Source organism: Monodelphis domestica, chromosome 3 (genome assembly GCF_027887165.1).
Source record: "Monodelphis domestica isolate mMonDom1 chromosome 3, mMonDom1.pri, whole genome shotgun sequence".
Classification (NCBI taxonomy): Eukaryota; Metazoa; Chordata; class Mammalia; order Didelphimorphia; family Didelphidae; genus Monodelphis; species Monodelphis domestica.
In genome coordinates, this window is record NC_077229.1 from 173,612,296 (window position 1) to 173,630,767 (window position 18,472).

General features: G+C 40.5%; 1 protein-coding gene across 1 annotated transcript in view; it reads right to left on the reverse strand.

Moving 5' to 3' along the window:
• MATN2 (matrilin 2) overlaps nucleotides 1-18,472 on the reverse strand; it is a 213,638-nt gene that overhangs the window by 55,694 nt on the left and 139,472 nt on the right. The window contains exon 8 of the mRNA XM_056823286.1: nucleotides 6,134-6,256. Within this exon, the coding sequence (XP_056679264.1) occupies nucleotides 6,134-6,256 (123 nt within the window). The remainder of the gene's footprint in view (nucleotides 1-6,133; nucleotides 6,257-18,472) is intronic.

Here is an 18,472-nt window from a genome sequence, read left to right on the forward strand (position 1 = left end):
CTTCTCCCTCCCCTGTTTGGGGCAAGGCATGGATTCACATGCAGTATTAGGGTTGCAGTTTGGGCACTTGGTCTCTAAGGTCTCTAAAAGGTTCACTATCACTGAGCTAGTGATTTTGATCAGGCTCACACAGCTAGTAAATGTGTAAAGCAGGATTCACACCCAGATCTGACTACCTCCAGCAAGATATCCACTAAATCACCAAGAATCCTTAGAATCTAAGTCCATAGAATGCTGAAGTTGGAGTCAGAAAGGTTTAAGTTTGAATTTAATCTCAGATACTTCTTGTTGTCATTCCTCCTTTGTTTTCAAAGAGGACAGAGAGTGATATGTGGATTTGTACAAGTTGGATTTAAGTGAGGCAGAGTTGCAATGTCATTGGCCTCATTCTCTCTTCCAGAGGGGTGATGGCCAAGGATGCAGTGGATGACCAGTGCAGACATCTTCCAAGTCTGCCCAAGTTCTAAATGCTCCACAGTGCTTGCCTTAGTCATCTTCATAGCTTGAAACAAATTGTTCTCATTCCATCTGAGGAAGTCTTCACATGCTTGAGGTAGATATCTCTCTAGCTCACCCAATAGGTTTGAAACCTATAGGTTGTCCTCAACATGATTTAGCCTATCTGCAGAGATGTGGAGACTGGGCAACTTCTTGAATCCACAGGCGAGAGCTAGGTGAAAGGTGGACACTGAAGGAGAATTAGGTGAAAGGTGGACATTAAAGTAGGATGAGCAGCCTTGAACTGACCTGAAAAGGGCTCAGCAAGCCCTTACACCAGAGGTGCTAGTCCTCCCTGAACACTTATTAGCTGTGTGGGCCCTGTATAAATCACCTTAAATTCTGTTAATCTCAGTTTCTTCACCTGTAAATGAGGCATAATGACAGAATCTGCCTCACAAGATGTTAGGAATATCAAATGGGTAAATATATGTAAACCATGTTATAAACCTTAAACTACTAAATGAATGTTAGCTACTATTTATTGGAATTTTTCTGCAGTATGACACCTTTTGACCATTCTTTCCTCCAAATCTCCTCTTTCAGCTTGTTCTGTCTATCTGGTCATTTCCTTTTGAGTTCCTCATTGTCACCCTCCCATCTCCCTGTTAGTGTCTTTGGCCCTCTTCTCTTTTCTTTATATAGATTTTCTCTTGGTGGGCTCATTTGCTTCAGTGGGTTCAGCTAACTTCCCTATTTAGATGACTTTATACATCCCCAATCTTTCCATGAACTCTGGTAGTTTCCAGTTACTAGCCATGTGGATATTGGGAGAGTCCTTCAAACACATCCTGTCTAAAACCAAACCAATTATCTTTCCCCCTTAAAAAAACCCATCATCCCAACTACTCTATTTCTAGTGATGGCACCTCCATCTTCCCAATCACCCAGGCACTTCCATGGAGCCATTTTTGTCTCTTCCTCTTTCTTTACTCACCATATCCCATACTTCCTATATCCCATTAGTTTACAAGTACTGTTGATTTGACCTCCATTCTACCTCTTTAGTCATTCCTGCTCTTCACTCACTACTCTAAATCAGCCCTCTTCACCTCTCACCCCTAGTATTATAATGGCTTCCTAAATAGACTACTCTGCCTCTAGTGTCTCGGCTTTCTAACCCATTCTTTATATAGTTGCCATGATAATTTTCCCAGGGTACAGATCTGACCCCATTTCCTCCTTGCTTATAAAACTTCCATGGCTCCCTACCTCATACCCTAGGACAATATATTAATTCCTTTGTCAGGCATCTGAAGTCTTGGACAGTAGAGACTCCAACCTACTTTCTGGCCTTATTTTATATTACTCCCCTTCATGCAATCTACATTCTAGCCAGATTCGCCATTTTCTGACATTGCCTTGCTCTGTTCTTGGGCAGGAAATGGGCCTGACATATTGTAGGTATGGTAGGACTTCATTTTTACAGGCTTTACCTTCTAAGATCCTTCACATCATTTGAAAATCATACATGATCGCAAACCCTATTATTTAATCAGTATTTCTTTTAAAAAAACATTCTTATGCACTTTACAACTTTTCTTAGGCTTATCAGAGCTACTACTATCACTACTCTTTTACTTTGGGGCCATTATTAATAATTAAATAGCACTGCTCTGACACAGACACAACTTTGTTACAAGTGAGAACTCCAGACAATGACTGATGAGGATTCTAATCCCTGGTGCAAAACAAAATAAAGACTCACATGAACACTTCTCAGATCAAAAAAGAAGCACGATTGGGTGAACTGCTGAGAGGTTTTTATGCTGCTTGGCAAAGTGATGTGGATTTAGCTTGTAATTAAAAATTTTTATTTTATGTATTTTTCTGCCTTTATTTGATTTAAGTTACCAATCACATATACACGAATCCTCATGTATTAAGTTCAGGTAAAACAAAATCCTACTGTACTTAATAAACACTTCTCCCTCACCTGTGCTTGTGCAGATTCTTCCTCATGTTTGAAAAGTACTCCTTCTCAGAATTAAAACCAATGGAAAGAATAGAGATTTGTCCCAGGCCACTGACAGGGTAAGTAACTTCCTTTCTGAGAGAAGCTGATCCAATCTATTGTGGCATAACTCCTGCCCCAGAGGCCCGCTGCCATGGTACCTTGGTCACAGGGCTGATTTTGTCTCTGATCTCTGACCAATGAAAATGTTGGAACATCCCTTCTTATGCAAACATATCTCTGGCTGGGTTGTCCTGTATGCTAATTGCTGTTCCCACCCACCTGTTTTTTTTTTCTTAAGTGAAAATATTCTTAGTTATAGTTCTGTTTATTTCCTCATCTCAACCTACTGAAAATCCTTCTCTTTCTTCAAAGTTCAGCTTAGGCCTCACCAACTCCATTAATTCTTCCCTGGTTTCCCTAGATCAAAGTCTTCCTTTCTTCTTAATTTTTCTACGGCACTTTACTTGGATTTTCCTTTGTACCTATCACTTTATACCTTTGTATTATTCAAAATGTAAGCTATTTGAGGGCAAGTACCATCTTACTTACATTTTATTTCTAATCTTTTAGCACTTAGCACAATTGCTGGCACATTATAGACATGCTTGTTTTTCACCTATCCTTCCTTCCTTCCTTCCTTCCTTCCTTCCTTCCTTCCTTCCTTCCTTCCTTCCTTCCTTCCTTCCTTCCTTCCTTCCTTCCTTCCTTCCTTCCTTCCTTCCTTCCTTCCTTCCTTTCTTTCTTCCTTTCTTCCTTTCTTCCTTCCTTTCTTTCTTCCTTCCTTCCTTTCTTTCTTTCTTTCTTTTCTTCTTTCTTTTCTTTTTCTTTCTTTCTTTTCTTTCTTTCTTTTCTTTCTTTCTTCTTTCTTTTCTTTCTTTCTTTCTTTCTTTCTTTCTTTCTTTCTTTCTTTCTTTCTCTTTCTTTCTTCTTTCTTTCTTTCTTTCTTTCTCTTTCTTTCCTTTCTCTTTCTCTCTTCCTTTTCTTTTCTTTCTTTCTTTCTTTTCTTTTTTCTATCTATCTATCTATCTATCTATCTATCTATCTATCTATCTATCTATCTATCTATCTGTTTGCCTCTCTCTCCCCTCTCTCACTCCTCCCTCTCTCCCTCCCCCCCCCCAATAATTCTTATTTATGTACAAGACATACTTTACCCCATCTTCCAGGAGACTATAAACAAGCAAAATCTTGAGGGCAGGGACTGCCAATTTTTTTTTTATCCCTTATTACATAGTACAAAGCCTTGAACACAATAGACACTGAATACATATCTACCAAATTGAATTAATTAGTCCAGACTCTCACTTTGTTTGTTTCTTCTCTTGGCTTATAGTTTCAGAGGCAGAATGCCAGCTAAGACCAGAGTCTTCATGAATATTGTAAGATAGGGTTTGGGAAAGTGCTTGGATTAGCTCCAATTCTACGCCAACTTCCTGGAAAATTGTATCTAGGGGGCAATTCTAAAAGTCAGTCCTTAGCATGTTTATACTGGGTGACTGTCACTCTTAAGGATTCAAAAGGAAACAATATTCGATGAGGGACAAGTTTGTACCTAATGCTTTGACTTTGAAACTTTCTCTTAACAATTTATGGTTCAAATATTAAACAGCTGCACTGTTCTCATTCACAATGTATCTCTGTCCCTAAAGCTTTTACAGATGTGCAGTTAGCTGGGTGAACAGACTGAGGTCTATGGCTGTCAGGAATAACATAGAGAACCCTTCTCTCCCCCAGAACATGTGACTGTTCTCCTTCTCCCCTACCCCCACCCCACCCCCACCTCTACATATGTCAGATTTACAGGAATCCATCCTGATTTAACATACGTTGTCCCCAGCCCTGTTGGCCAGAGCAAGCAAAGTGGAGACTATGACTTGTAAAAAACTACAGAAATTTCCAGTTGGCAAAGCCTGTAATTTTCCATGAGCTTACATCATCAAATAGAGCTTTGTTGTGGGCTGTTATATGAGAGAATTAAGAAAATGCTAAAAAGAAAATGCCCCACTACACTCAGCTCAATTTTGCAGTAATTGGATGCTTACTCCTCCTCCCCTAGACTCTTGTACCAATTTCCCTTTCTTTCTACCATGTTTAATAACAAAGCAATAGTGTATTTGGGGAGGCCAGTCATAATACTAGTATGTGAAAACCAGCTTGAGTCCGACAGCTATCTTCAAAGGTTTGAAGGGTGGTTAAAGAGAAGGGAGAAAAGACATCTGCTTGGCCCATGGGCAGAACTAGGAGAAGCAGGTAGAAGGAAATCAGAGAGGCAGATTTAGGCTCAGTTGAATTGGGGGGAAATCCCCACAGACCTCTCTCTCCTCTCTCTCTCTCTCTCTCTCTCTCTCTCTCTCTCTCTCTCTCTCTCTCTCTCTCTCTCCTTGTGCCCAACTCTTCATGATCCCATGGATAAAAGCTATTCATATGTTTTGGATTGTTTTGGCAAGGATTCAGGGGGTCCTTCTGTCAGGCTATCAGAGGTTAAATTACTTGTCCAGGATCACACAGATAAGAAATGTCTGAGGCTGGATTTGAACTAAGGTCTTCCCCACTTCAGGTCCAGGAGTCTATCCACCGAGTCTCCTAAAAAATATGAGAACTATTCATTTCTCACCTGGCTGCTTTACTCTGGATCTCTCTGACTTCTCCATCACATCCTAGGAAGCTCATTTTTGGGAAAAACCTTATCATCCATAAGATCCTATTTGCCATTTGACTCCCCTTCATCAGTGCCCCCTGCCTCTCTGATTAGAGCATGGGGCCACAAATTCCAAAACCTCTATTTAAGGAGGGAGCTTATTTGGAAATCTCCTCATTTCTCACTGGCTCCACTACTCTGGGACTTCTCTTAAGCTCCATCTTGTCCCTGAAATTGGTCCCTTACCCTTTTTTCATCTTCCTGTCACCCCTACCCCATCCCAGCTTTTCAGCTTCATATTATGAGTACCTACCTGTGTGAGATTATAAACTTCTTGAAAGCAGGGGCTATCCTTTTTGTATTTGCATCCCCAAACTTAGCACAGTAGCTGACACTTTTGTTGTCATTCAATCATTCAGTCTTAACTCTTGTGACCCCATTTGGGATTTTCATGGCAAGGACACTGGAGAGGTTTGCCATTTCCTTCTCTAGCTCATTTGACAGATGAGGAAACTGAGACAAGTGAAGTTAAATGACTTGCCCAGGGTCACAAACTAGTAAGTGTCTGAGTCTGGATTTGAACTTAGGTCTTCTTGATGGTAGACTCAGTGCTCTATCTGCCTGACCATTGGGTTATTAACTATTAAACTATCTAAAAGAGAATGCACTACCTTGGGAGGTAATGAGTTCCCCCTTCACTGGAATTCTTTCATTTTTGTCCTTGTATCCCTAGCACCTGGGTCATAACAGGTACTCTGGAAATGCTTGCCCACTGAGAGTTGATGTGCCTACTACGGAGTGTGATATCTGTGCTGCCCTTCCCTAAAACAAGGCTGTTTGGCTATATATTTCAAACCTTTTGGGGGTAGGAATCCCCTTTGGTGCTCTCTTGGTCGGGCCGGGGTGGGGGGGAGTTGCTGTTAGATTTTTCATTCAATAAACTGGTGGTTTCTTAAAAAAAAAAATTTCTCCTCATTCTCCTCACATGCACAAAGTTCAGCCATGTGGGATGATGTGTGGCAGTTTGGGCTGATACTCACTTCTGCAGGTCTTCCCATTGGGGTTCAGGGTGTAGCCAGGACGACACCGGCAGTAGTAACCGTCTTCTGCATTTGCACATTCATGCTCACAGCCATGTTTTCTCAGAGCACAGTAGTTGATTCCTGAAGAGAGAAGGATTTAAAAGGTAGAGTTTGAGTTCCCGCTTCCTTTGAGAACAGTGCCTGATGATCCTGAAGCAGTTCCGAGACCCAGGCTACAGGGGGATGGACATCGTCTAAACATTAGCTCTTATCATGGTTATTATTACTTCCTTTGTGACCTTGGGACAACTACTTAACTTCCCCAGGCCTTAGTTCGCTCATCTATTTATATCATTTTATACTTATATTATTTATTTCATCTGTAAAAATGAAGAGGTTGGATCTAATAATTCACATTTCTATAGAACTTTGGAAGTTTTAAGCATTTTCCTTATAACAACCCAGACAGTCTACAAACTATTCCTGTTTTACAAGAGGCAACTGAAATGCATAAAGTTTAAGTGACTTGCCAAAGATCACATAGCTAGGAAGTGTCAGAATATAGATTTAAACCCAAGTGTCTCTTGACTCCTGGGGCATCTAGGTGGCTTAGTGGACTAAGCCCTGGGCATGGCTTCGAGAAGACCTGAATTCAAATCTGGCCTCAAACACTTCCTATCTGTGTGACCTTGGGCAAGTCACTAACTTCTGATTGCCTGGATCCACCAGAGAAGGAAATGGCAAACCACTCCAGTATCCCTGCCAAGAAAACCCCACGAACAGTACTGATGTGATATGTTATGGTTCATGGAGTCACAGAGAGTCAGACACAACTGAAAGAACAATCTTCCGACTCTAAGTCCAGCATTCTTTCTATTATACCACACTGCTTATCAATTCTTGTCCCCCCTGCCCCCCCCAACCCCTGTCTTAGAATTGATATTAAGAATTCATTCCAAGGCAGAAGAGCAGTAATGGTAGTCACAAAGCTAGGAAATGTCTGGGGTCAAATTTGAACCCAGGACCTCCCATCTATAGGCTTGGCTCTTTATCTACTGATCTCTCTATCTCTATCTACCTAGCTGTCCCCCACTATACCATACTGCCCTTCATTTTTAATCCTTACTGTCCTGCTTAGAGTCAATACTGTGCAGTGGTTCCCAGGCAGAAGGGCTGTAAGGACTAGGCAATGGGGGTTAAGTGACTTGCCCAGGGTCACACAGCTAGGAAGTGTCTGAGGCCAGATTTGAACCTAAGATTTCCTATCTCTAGGCCTGACTCTCAATCCACTGAGCTACGCAGCTGCCCCAATGCCTTACTATTTTTTTAAGCACTTACCTGCCATCTTAGAATAAATACTATATATTGGTTCTAAGGTAGAAGAATAGTAAGGACTAAGTAATGGGGGTTAAGTGACTTGTCCAGGGTCATATAGCTAGATAGTATCTGAGGTCATATTTGAACCCAGAACCTCCCATCTCCAGGCCTGGCTCTCTATCCACTGATCTCTCTATCTCTATCTACCTACCTATGCCTTGTTTAAAGATTCTAAAGTGTTTTTTTTTTTTAGCTCTAAAAAGTTCCAGGATCCTAAGATTCATGGAGACATTGAAAAATATGAGTTAGTGGGTATTTGTTGATTTCCATCATTATAAAAATTATTATAAATAAAAAATAAGTAGGGTATGATATAGAACATGCAGAGAATATAGTTCCTGCCTTCATGAAGCTTACTTTCTTTTTTTTAATTTTTTTTTACTTTAAACATTATTTTATTTGGTCATTTCCAAACATTATTCATTGGAAACAAAAATCATTTTCTTTTCCTCCCCCGCTTCCCACCACCTCTCCCATAGCCGACGCACAATTCCACTGGGTATCACATGTGTTCTTGGTTCGAACCTATTGCCATGTTGTTGGTATTTGCATTAGAGTGTTCATTTAGAGTCTCTCCTCAGTCATATCCCCTCCACCCCTGTAGTCAAGCAGTTGCTTTTCCTCGGTGTTTTTACTCCCACAGTTTGTCCTCTGCTTATGAATAGTGTTTTTTCTCCTAGATCCCTGCAAGTTGTTCAGGGACATTGCATTGACACTAATGTAGAAGTCCATTACCTTTGATTGTACCACAGTGTCTCAGTCTCTGTGTACAATGTTCTCCTGCTTCTGCTCCTTTCGCTCTGCATCACTTCCTGGAGGTTGTTCCAGTCTCCATGGAACTTCTCCACTTTATTATTCCTTTTAGCACAATAGTATTCCATCACCAACATCTACCACAATTTGTTCAGCCATTCCCCAATTGATGGGCATCCCCTCATTTTCCAGTTTTTGGCCACCACAAAGAGTGCAGCTATGAATATTCTTGTACAAGTCTTTTTCCTTATGATCTCTTTGGGGTAAACCCAGCTGAAGCTTACTTTCTAAGACATGCTGGGCACTGTCTCCTGGGGTGTGTGTGTGCGCTCTAAGATGCCTCTTCCCATAGTCTGTTGCCCGTTTGCTGATACCCTTTTCTACCAAAAAACAAAAACCAAAACCAGATCCCAAAACAACAGCAAAAACCTGTTGGATGTTGAGAAAAGCTAATCTGTCTCTTCTTTCTGTATAACCTGAACACTGACTGGCTGTATATTGTGAATATTAACTAACCGTATAATGTGTATAGTAACCAGCTGCATAATATGGACATTGACCATCCTTTAGAGGGGATGGGAAAACTGGCATCTGCTATTACCCTGTGGAAGTGGGAGAAAGGACCAACTATGTCTACTCTCACTAAACATTGAAAAAGCCATCTATGTATGACCCTGGGCAAGTCACTTAACCCCCATTGCCTAGCCCTTACCATTCTTCTGCCTTGGAACTGAAACACAATATTAACTCTAAGATGGAAGGTAAGACTTAAAAAAAAAAATCCATCTATGAGAGGGAGGGGAGTGCATTTACCTTGAGCAAGAGCCCAATTCTTTTTTTTTTTAATTAAATTAAAATCCTTACCTTCTGTATTGGAATCAATACTGTATATTGGTTCCAAGACAAAAGACTGATAAGAACTAGGCAATGGGGGTCAAGTGACTTGCCCAGGGTTACACAGCTGGGAAGTATCTGAGACCACATTTGAACCCAGGACCTCCCATCTCTAGGCCTGGCTCTCAATCCACTGAGCCACCCAGCTGCCCCCAAGAGTCTAGTTCTTAACCTTGCACCAGATGCATTCGAAATCCCAAGCAGCATCTATCTCATGAAACTCAAGATGAAATCCAGGTGGCATTTTCAATGGAAATGTGTCTAATGATGCCCCAGGTTACATTAGTGTAACAGACTACCCCAACCCCTTCATTCAAACTTTATTCCTTTTGTGCAAGAAAAATCTAGCCATTAGGCAATTTGTGGTTTATTTCCCTGACTGAAAATGTTAAAACTATATCAACTTCTTATGTGGATGTGACCCCAAATAAATCAACTTTGCTTCAATTTCTTCATTAAAAGGGGAGGAAACGAGGGTCCTAGACTAGATGATCTCTAGGACTCTTTTCTGCTCTAAAAGTAAGAATTAGCTCATCTCTCAGGTCTGTTTCTCCCTCTGTGTTCCTCTGCTACACTGTCTAATCTGTCTCTTCTTTCCATATAACCTGAACACTGACCGACTGTATATCGTGAATATTAACTAGCCATATGATGTGTATAGTAACCAGCTGGATAATATGGACATTAACAAGCCTTTAGAGAGGTGGGAAACTTAACTATCCCTACACTGACTGGACCATGTACAAAGATAGTTGTGGACAACAAAGGAAACGGGCATTTTCTTAAACACCTACTATGTACCGTGTGACACTGCCAAAATTGTTTCCTACACTGTCAAATGAGATGGAGAAGGAAATAGCATTCTGCTCCAATCTTTTTGCCAAGAAAACCCTAAATGGGGTAATAAAGGGCATCCTGAACAAAACAGGCACTGTGTAAGCCCTTTATAAATATCTCATTTTTAATTTAATTTAATTTAATTCTTACAACTGTCCTGGGGGGGTGGAGTGGAGGAATAGGTGCTATTATTTTCTCTATTTTTCAGTTGACAAAACTGAAACAGACAGAAGTTGAGTGACTTGCCCGGGGTTACACAGCTAGTAAATGTCCACAGCTGGATTTTAATTCAGGTATTCTTGACCCCAGATCCAGTGCCCTTTCCATTGTATCACCTACTTGTCTCTTTGGAGGAGATGGAAAACTTCAGAGAGGAAGTGAATTAGTTATTACTAATACTGACTATGTGAAGTGCTTTATAATTATTATCCTATTTGATCTTCACCCCAACACTTTGAAGTAGGGGCTATTATTATCCCTATTTTACAGGTCAGAAAATTTAAATAAACAGAAATTAAGTGATTTGTCCATGGTTACACAGCTAGGAAGTTTCTAAGGCCAAATTTGAATGCAGGTCTCCTTAACTCTAGATCTTGTGCTCTACCCACTGAAACTTCTTACTGATGAACTTCTTACATACCAGCAGAGGAACACAGAGGGAGAAACAGACCTGAGAGATGAGCTAATTCTTACTTTTAGAGCAGAAAAGAGTCCTAGAGATCATCTAGTCTAGGACCCCCATTTCCACCCCCTTTTTTAAATAAAGAAATTGAAGAGAAGTGAAATTGATTTGTTTGAGGTCACTTTCATAGCAAGTAGCAGATCTGGTATTTAAATCCAAGTTTCTCTCTGGATCCGGTACCTTTTCTCCTTTACCTTGATCCCTTCTCATACAGATGAAGATACTGAAATTCAGAGGTTAGTGACTTGTCCAAGTTCACACAGCTTGTTAGTGGATTTAAGATGAGAAATCAGCTCTCCTAATTCCTCATTCAGTGCCCTTTTCACCCTTTTATAGTCTGTGTTATAGCTGTCTATTTTTATCTATATGTCACCATAGATCAACAGACCCTAAACTGGCCATCAGTATGTTTGCACACGCATGATAATGAATGGGAAGGAGAGAAGAAAACAGAAGGAAGAGGAGAGCAGAAACTTTGGGAGGAGTGAATGAAAACACATTGTACTTAGAAGTTGGAAGATCCACCTTTATCTTCTAGTCACAATTTCTTTCATGTGTGTGTGTATGTGTGTGTGTGTGTGTGTGTGTGTGTATTTTTTGGTCTAGACCTGAGATGGCATCAGTGTGGGGGAATTTGAACTGTGAAAATTCCTCTACCAGCACAGACCAGCAACTCATTTATTAACATAATCTTAGAATCTACACTTGTAGATATGGTGGACTTTGCCAAGTACTTTACAAATATTACATTCAAACCCTACAGCAACCCTGGGAAGTAGGTGTTATTATTTTCTCCATTTTACAACTGAGGTAACAGGATTTGATTTATTGTTTTGTTGATTATTTAGTCTTAAAGTGATGGAAGAAATGTTTTAAATTCAGATTAAACTTAAAAATGTGTTGAGCACATTTTTGGGGAGGTGGGGGGGGGAGTTGTTAAAATATTTCTCAGGGGATCCCTGGGGAGGATCATGGGTCTGGGAGAATTCCTACATCTCAGCTATTCACTTTTATGGTCTTAAATCAAGAACAGTCTTCATGTGTCCACAGGGTAGAAGAAATGGTGTTTCAGGAATCAGTCATAGATTCATAGATTACCAGAGTTGAAAGGGACCGTAAAGATCATGTACTATACCCTTTCTCATAGCACATCTTTTTTAAACCCTTACCTTCTGTCTTGGAATCGATACAGTGTATTAGTTCCAAAGCAGAAGAGTAATAAGGGCTAGGCAATGGGGGTTAAGTGACTTGCCCAGGGTCACACAGCTAGGAAGTGTCTGATCCACATTTGAACCCAGGACCTCCCATCTCTGGGATTGACTCTCAATCCACTGAGCCACTTAGTTGCCCCTCTCATATAATATATAAGGAAACCATGCCTCAGAGAGAGGAAGTACTTGTCCAAATTCATACAGGTAGTAAGTGGCACTCTCATTTGCTATTCTACTTAAGAGCTAGCATTTATATGGCTCTTTTCTAAGGTTTACAAAGTGCTTTACAAATATTTTATTTGGAAGTGAAAATTAAGACAATTCTGAGGTACCACTTCATATCTAGTAGACTGGCTAATATGACAGATAAGGAAAATGATAAATGTTGAAGGAGGTGTGGAAAAATTGGAACAATAATGCTAATGGAGTTTGGAACTGATCTAACCATTCTGGAGAACAATTTGGAACTGTGTACAAAGGGTTATAAAATGGTGCTCACCCTTTGACCAGCAATACCACTACTAGGTCTACATCCCAAAGATTTTTTTTTAAAGAAAAGGACTTAGTTATACAAAAATATTTATAGCAGCTCTTTCTTTTAACTTAAAATTTTCAGTTACATATAGAAACAATTTTTGAAAATTGTTATCTGACACTTTGCAATTCAGATTTTTCCCCTCCCTTCTTTCCCTCCTCCCTGAGGTGGCAAATAGTTTTATGTAGAGCATACCAGTGCTGTCATGCAATACATATTTGCATATTTTTCATGCCATGAAAGATGGTACATACCACACATGCAATAAAAACTCATGAAAGAATAAAGTAAAAAATGGCATGCTCTGCTCTGCAGGCAGACTCCAACAGTTCCTTCTTTGTATAGTGATTCTTTTTGTGATGTCAAAAGAATTGGAAATCCAGGGGATGTTCATTAATTGGAGAATGGCTGAACAAGTTGTGGTATATGAATGTAGTGGAGCACTAGTAAAGTATAAGAAATGTCGAGGGGAGTGGTTTCAGAAAAGCCTGGAAAGACCTACATGAACTGATGTAGAGTGAAGTAATTAGAACCAGAAGGATATTGTACATAGTAACAGCAATGCTGTATGATGATCAACTGTGAATGACTTCGTTATTCTCAGCAATACAATGAACTAAGACAATTCTGGAGGATTCATGATGAAAAATGCTGTCTACCTCCAGGGAAAGAACTGACAGAATCTGGATGCAGACTGAAGTATACTTTTTAAAATGTCCTTTCTTTTTCTTTTTTTAATTGTTTTCTTTCACAACATGACTAACACGGAAATATGTTTTGCATGACTGCACATATATAACATATCAAATCACTTGCCTTCTCAATGAGAGGGGAGGGGAAGGAGAGGAGAGATTTTGGAACTCAAATAAAAAAAATGTTAAAAAATTACATGTAATTGGAAAATAATAAAGTATCTAATTTGCTATTTTAAAAAGCAACAAATATCTCATTTGATTTTCATAACAATCCTGGGAGGTAGGTGTGATTAGGCAGAGAGATTTAGAGATTTGCCCAGATCACCAGCTAGTCTGAAGGGTCTGAGGTCAATGACATTGAGAGGTAGATGCTATCATTATCCCCATTTTATAGACGAGGTAACCAGCAGGCAAGAGGCTAAATGACTTGCCTACGGTTACATGGCTAGTATTAAGCATCTGAAACCAAATTTGAACTTGGGTCTTTCTGACTCCAGGTCCAGCAGTCTATCCACTGAGCCACCTGGCTACCTTTTACTATTCCAACTATATGGTTCCTCTTAGACTCAGATCTCCTGCTTCCTAAGCTGAGCTTCCTGCTTGGACATTACAATGTCTCCAAACCTGAAATTGAAAGAATCTGCCCATAAAGTGCTATTCACCTCCCTCTACATAGTGAATGGTCTGATGGATCCGTGATGTCTACTATGTGGAGAGTCACCTCACTGTGACCACATCTTCTCATCTTGTACAATTCCTGCAACTTTCTTATACACAAGTTACAGATAAGGGTCAATCTGACAGGCTGAAAGCCTTCCTTGGTTCTTTTATGTATGTATCCCAGATGCTAGTGCAGCATTCAGGCTTACCTGGTATCTTTCATTCTTGCCCACCTCCTTTCCCTGCCCCTACATTTCCCTGATCCTATTTTTTTATGGTATTTCAAAGATTCCAGCCATTGTCTACATCTGGTAGCCTCTTCACATCCACCACATGTCTTTTCATTGGCATTTGCCACTAACCTAATTTCTGTAAAATCTTATGGCAACCTAATTGAAAAAATGTGATGTAGTAGAAAGAGCTATGGTTCTGGTGTCAAAAAGACCTAAGCTCAAACTCTGCCTCTTGATACTTATTATTTTTATGATTTTGTTCAGGTCTCAGTTTCCTTACCTGTAAAATGGGGAAGGAGAGCTGCATTAGAGGGGGAATTCTTTTTGGCCCTAGATCTTATGTTCTATGAGAGATCAATTATAGATCTAGTATTCCTTGAATGTGATAGAAATGTAATGGTTAAGCCTGCCTCTATCCTTTCCCCTCGAAATGCTGAGTGTGGAATATTGCACATATTATCAGCCATAGGATTAATTTTCTGAATTGCTTTGTATTTTTTTCTTCTCTTTAGTTTTGATTTTTCCTAACAAAGAATGGTTTCCTAGTAGGGTAGGGGAGACAGACAGACAGACAGACAGACAGAGGCAGACAGAGACAGATAAAGACAGAGACAGAGAGGGAGGAGAGAGAGAGAGAGAGAGAGAGAGAGAGAGAGAGAGAGAGAGAGAGAGAGAGAGAGAGAGAGATTCAGAAATATTGTTGCTGTCCAATCTTTTCAGTCATGTCCAACTTTTTGTAACCCCATTTGGGGTTTTCTAGGCAGAGGTACTGGAATGGTTTGCCATTTCTTTCTCTAGCTGACTTTAGAGATAGAGAAACTGAGGCAAACAAGGTGAAATGACTTGTCCAGGGTCACCCAGTTAGTGAGTATCTGAGACCAGATTTTAACTCAGGAAGGTGAGTCTTCCTGACTTTAGACCTGGTGCACTATCCACTGTGCCACATAGCTGCTCATTCAAAAATGAGAAAGATGTAAAAAACAAAAGATAGTGAAAAAAATTAAAAGATAGTTATAATGCTTTGCAGAAGTGTTCCTCTGGGCCAGTTTTATTTCCTGCCACTAACTTTGGGGGTCTGCAAAACAATGGAATGTGGAATTCTTTATGACTGACTCAGTTTTTGAATCACCCAAAGTGGGATCACACCAAATGGGGGGGATGTTATTTTTACTCCCATGGCAAGGCAGACCACTCTGAAGGTTTTATGATCAAGAGTTGGGCTTGGTCTTCCTTATACTCTCCCTGACGGCATTCTGGAAGGAGCATTGTTAACGACACACAAAATTGAATGGAGGATTCTTCCTGAAAAATTCTGGAGCAAATAAGACTGAGTGGGTGTCTCTTTCTACCATTTTCTTAATTTTTCTTTCCATTCCACTCCTGGTTTAGGGATGACTTTGTCCTCCCAGGCTGCATGACTGAAGAGCAAGAGGGCTTTCCTGATGCCCATTTAGCTTCAGTCAATGCAATTTAACATGCATATATTAGCATGGGCAAGACACTGTGAGGAGAGGGACACAAAGAGTAAATATCATGTCATAGTGTCAACTGGGCACCGACCATCTTCCTTATGTGACCTTGCATTAGACTTCAACGCCACTGACATTATAGAGAAAAGCAACTGTTTCTCTGAATTTTGTTTTTTTGAATTTTCTCCACTAACACAGATGGGTAGTTGTTCAACAGACTATATTGACTGAGGCTCTGTATAGTTATGACTGGTCCAAAGTCATACAGCCAGTTATGTGCCAAAGGTAGGACATAAACTCAGACCTTTCTGGTTTTCTTTTCTATCCCCTCTGTCCAGTTGCCTCTCACCAGCCTCTCACCTATAGGTGTCTGCAAATTCCTTGACTATTTCAAGAACGAAGATATGTTCCTTGGATGCTGGTGATCCAAGCATGTTTGGCACAGTGTTAATGAGATCCAGGCTTTGGGTGTGTTTGTGAGAGAGTGTGAAGTGTTTTTTGAGTGAGTGACGTAGAAGAGGGATGTGGGAAAATGAATCCTTTGGTCAGTGAGAGGGGCAGCTGTGGGAGCCCCTCGAGTTGAGGCCATGTGCCTGGAATTGTGGAAGGACAGAAGAAGGGGCTACTAGGGTAGGTGGAGGATGATGTGCTCTTTTGGTGCTTAGACTGAGACAGTGGAAGCCTCTGGGATCCATGCAATGGCAAACATTTTGAGGCAGTTAGGTGGGATAGTGGACTTGGAGTTAGGAGAAAGAAAACAAGCATTTATTAAGCATTTACTATATGCCAGGCCCTCTGCCAAGTACTTCATGAATATTATCTCCTTTGATCCATTAAATAACCTTGGGAGAAAAGACACTATTATTGTCTTCATTTTATAGTTGAGGAAACTGAGGCAGACAGACGTTAAGGGACTTGCTCTAGGTCCCATATAGTGACTGTGTAAGAATAGATTTGAATGTAGGTATTCCTAACTGGAGTTATAACTGAGTTAGGCTCAACATACTATCCACTGAGTTATTCAGTTGCTTCTGGATGGGTGAACTCAGGAGGACCTGGGTTGAGATAGTGCATCAGATTCTTAGTAGTTATGCAACCCTGAGGAGTTGCATAACCACTCTCCAGCACTTGGTACACTTTCTGGCACATAGTAGGCACTTAGTTCATTTTTATTGAGTAATTGCTTGATTGCAGGGAGGTACTATTATTGCAAAATGCTTTGCAAACCCTAAAGTGCCATATAAATGCTAGCTTTACTAGCAAAGATGAGAAAGTGCTGACAGACCTTTGCATTTTGACCTCTCCTCCACACCCTTTCCAGTTGTCTCTGAACAGGAAAAAGAGAGTATTTGGAGAGAAGCCAACATTTCTGGAATCAAGGGCTATGAATGTGGAAGGTTAGGGGAGGTAAGTGTCAACTTGGGAAAGCCAAACTCAGTTTCCCCATATATAAAATGGATGATAAGTGCCAAATTATTAGGATCGAAAATCTTTGGGGAACAGAACATGTGTTAATTAGTGAATCCCTACCGAAGTCAACAGTCTTGTGGGGCCAGAGGAGAGGCGATGCGGGAAGGGGAGGGCAGGCTTTCTGATGGTTTAGGTCACTGGTCCCCAGCTCTGGCCTCCATGTTTTCCATCACGACATGGCACTTTTATTGTCCATCTCATTGCCTTTGCACTGGCTGTCTTCCATGCCTGTAAGGTTCTTTTCCTCATCTCTGCCATCAATTCTTCCTGACTTCCTTCAAGACTCAGCTCAAGAACCACCTTTAGTGCAGAACCACCTTGTATTAATTTTGTGTATATTGTACATATAGACATGTTGTCTCCTTCATTAGAATGGAAGTTCTTTGAGAGCAGGGACTGTTGTCCTTTTGCCTTTACATTGCCAGAGCCCAAACAAATGCCGGGCACATAGCAGCTACTTAATAAATGCTTGTTGATTAAATGAAGTCAATCCAAATGGCCATAGCCTTTTCAAAGGGATGATTCCAATGCCTCTGTCCACATTAATGACAGATTCATTCATTTTGTGTGCTCCTCTAGGAGTAAGAAAATGAGGAGAGGTTGGGAGAATCTTGGGAGCCTCGTAGATTGAAATGGATTCTTCTTGGCTTATTTCTACTTCATTTAGAAAGTAACACACAATGAAGCCCATGGGAACACAATCTCTTATCTGTTCATATGGATATATCCCTTGAATATATGTTCATAGGAGCATAGTATCCCAGACTTAAGACAGTGAGTCTATAATGGATCTTGGAGCCCACATTCTTATTTTGTACTTGAGGAATTGAGGCCCAGAGAAAATAAACAATTTACTCAAGTTCACATAGGCAATAAATGCTACAACTGAGATATTAAATGGGGACACAATCTAAAGCCAGCATGTTTTTGACTGTGCCCTATTTTCTCAGCTAAGTGGCCAATGGATAGAGCACTGGGTCTGGAGTCAGGAAGACCCAACTTCAAATCTAGTTTAAGATACTTACTAGATGTATGACCATGGGAAAGTCATAACTTCTGTTTGCCTCAGTTTCCTCAAATGAAAACTGAAACAAAACAAAAATAAAACAGCACCTACCTTCCAGGTTGTTGGGAGGATCAAATGAGATAATGTTTGTAAAAGCAGTTACTGAAGTGCCTGGAACATAGTATGCTCATTATAAATGCTTATCTCCTTCTCTCTAAGCCCCTTTCCTCTACTAAAGTTCTTATGCCTCTGATTCTCTGTCTCTGGACTCTCTCTCCCTCTTTCTTAAAAACCCTTACTTTCCATCAATATCAATTCCAAGACAGAAGAGCAGCAAGGCTAGGCAATTGGGGTTAAGTGACTTGCCCAGGGTCACACGGATAGGAAGTGTTTGAGGCCAGATTTAAATCCAGGTCCTCCTACTCCAGTTCTGGTGCTCTATCCACTGGACTACCTAGCTGCCCTTGACCCTGGATTCTCAAAGAGCACAATGGCTAGCAGATTTTGTAGGGCTGTAAAAGGCTTGGTGATTGAC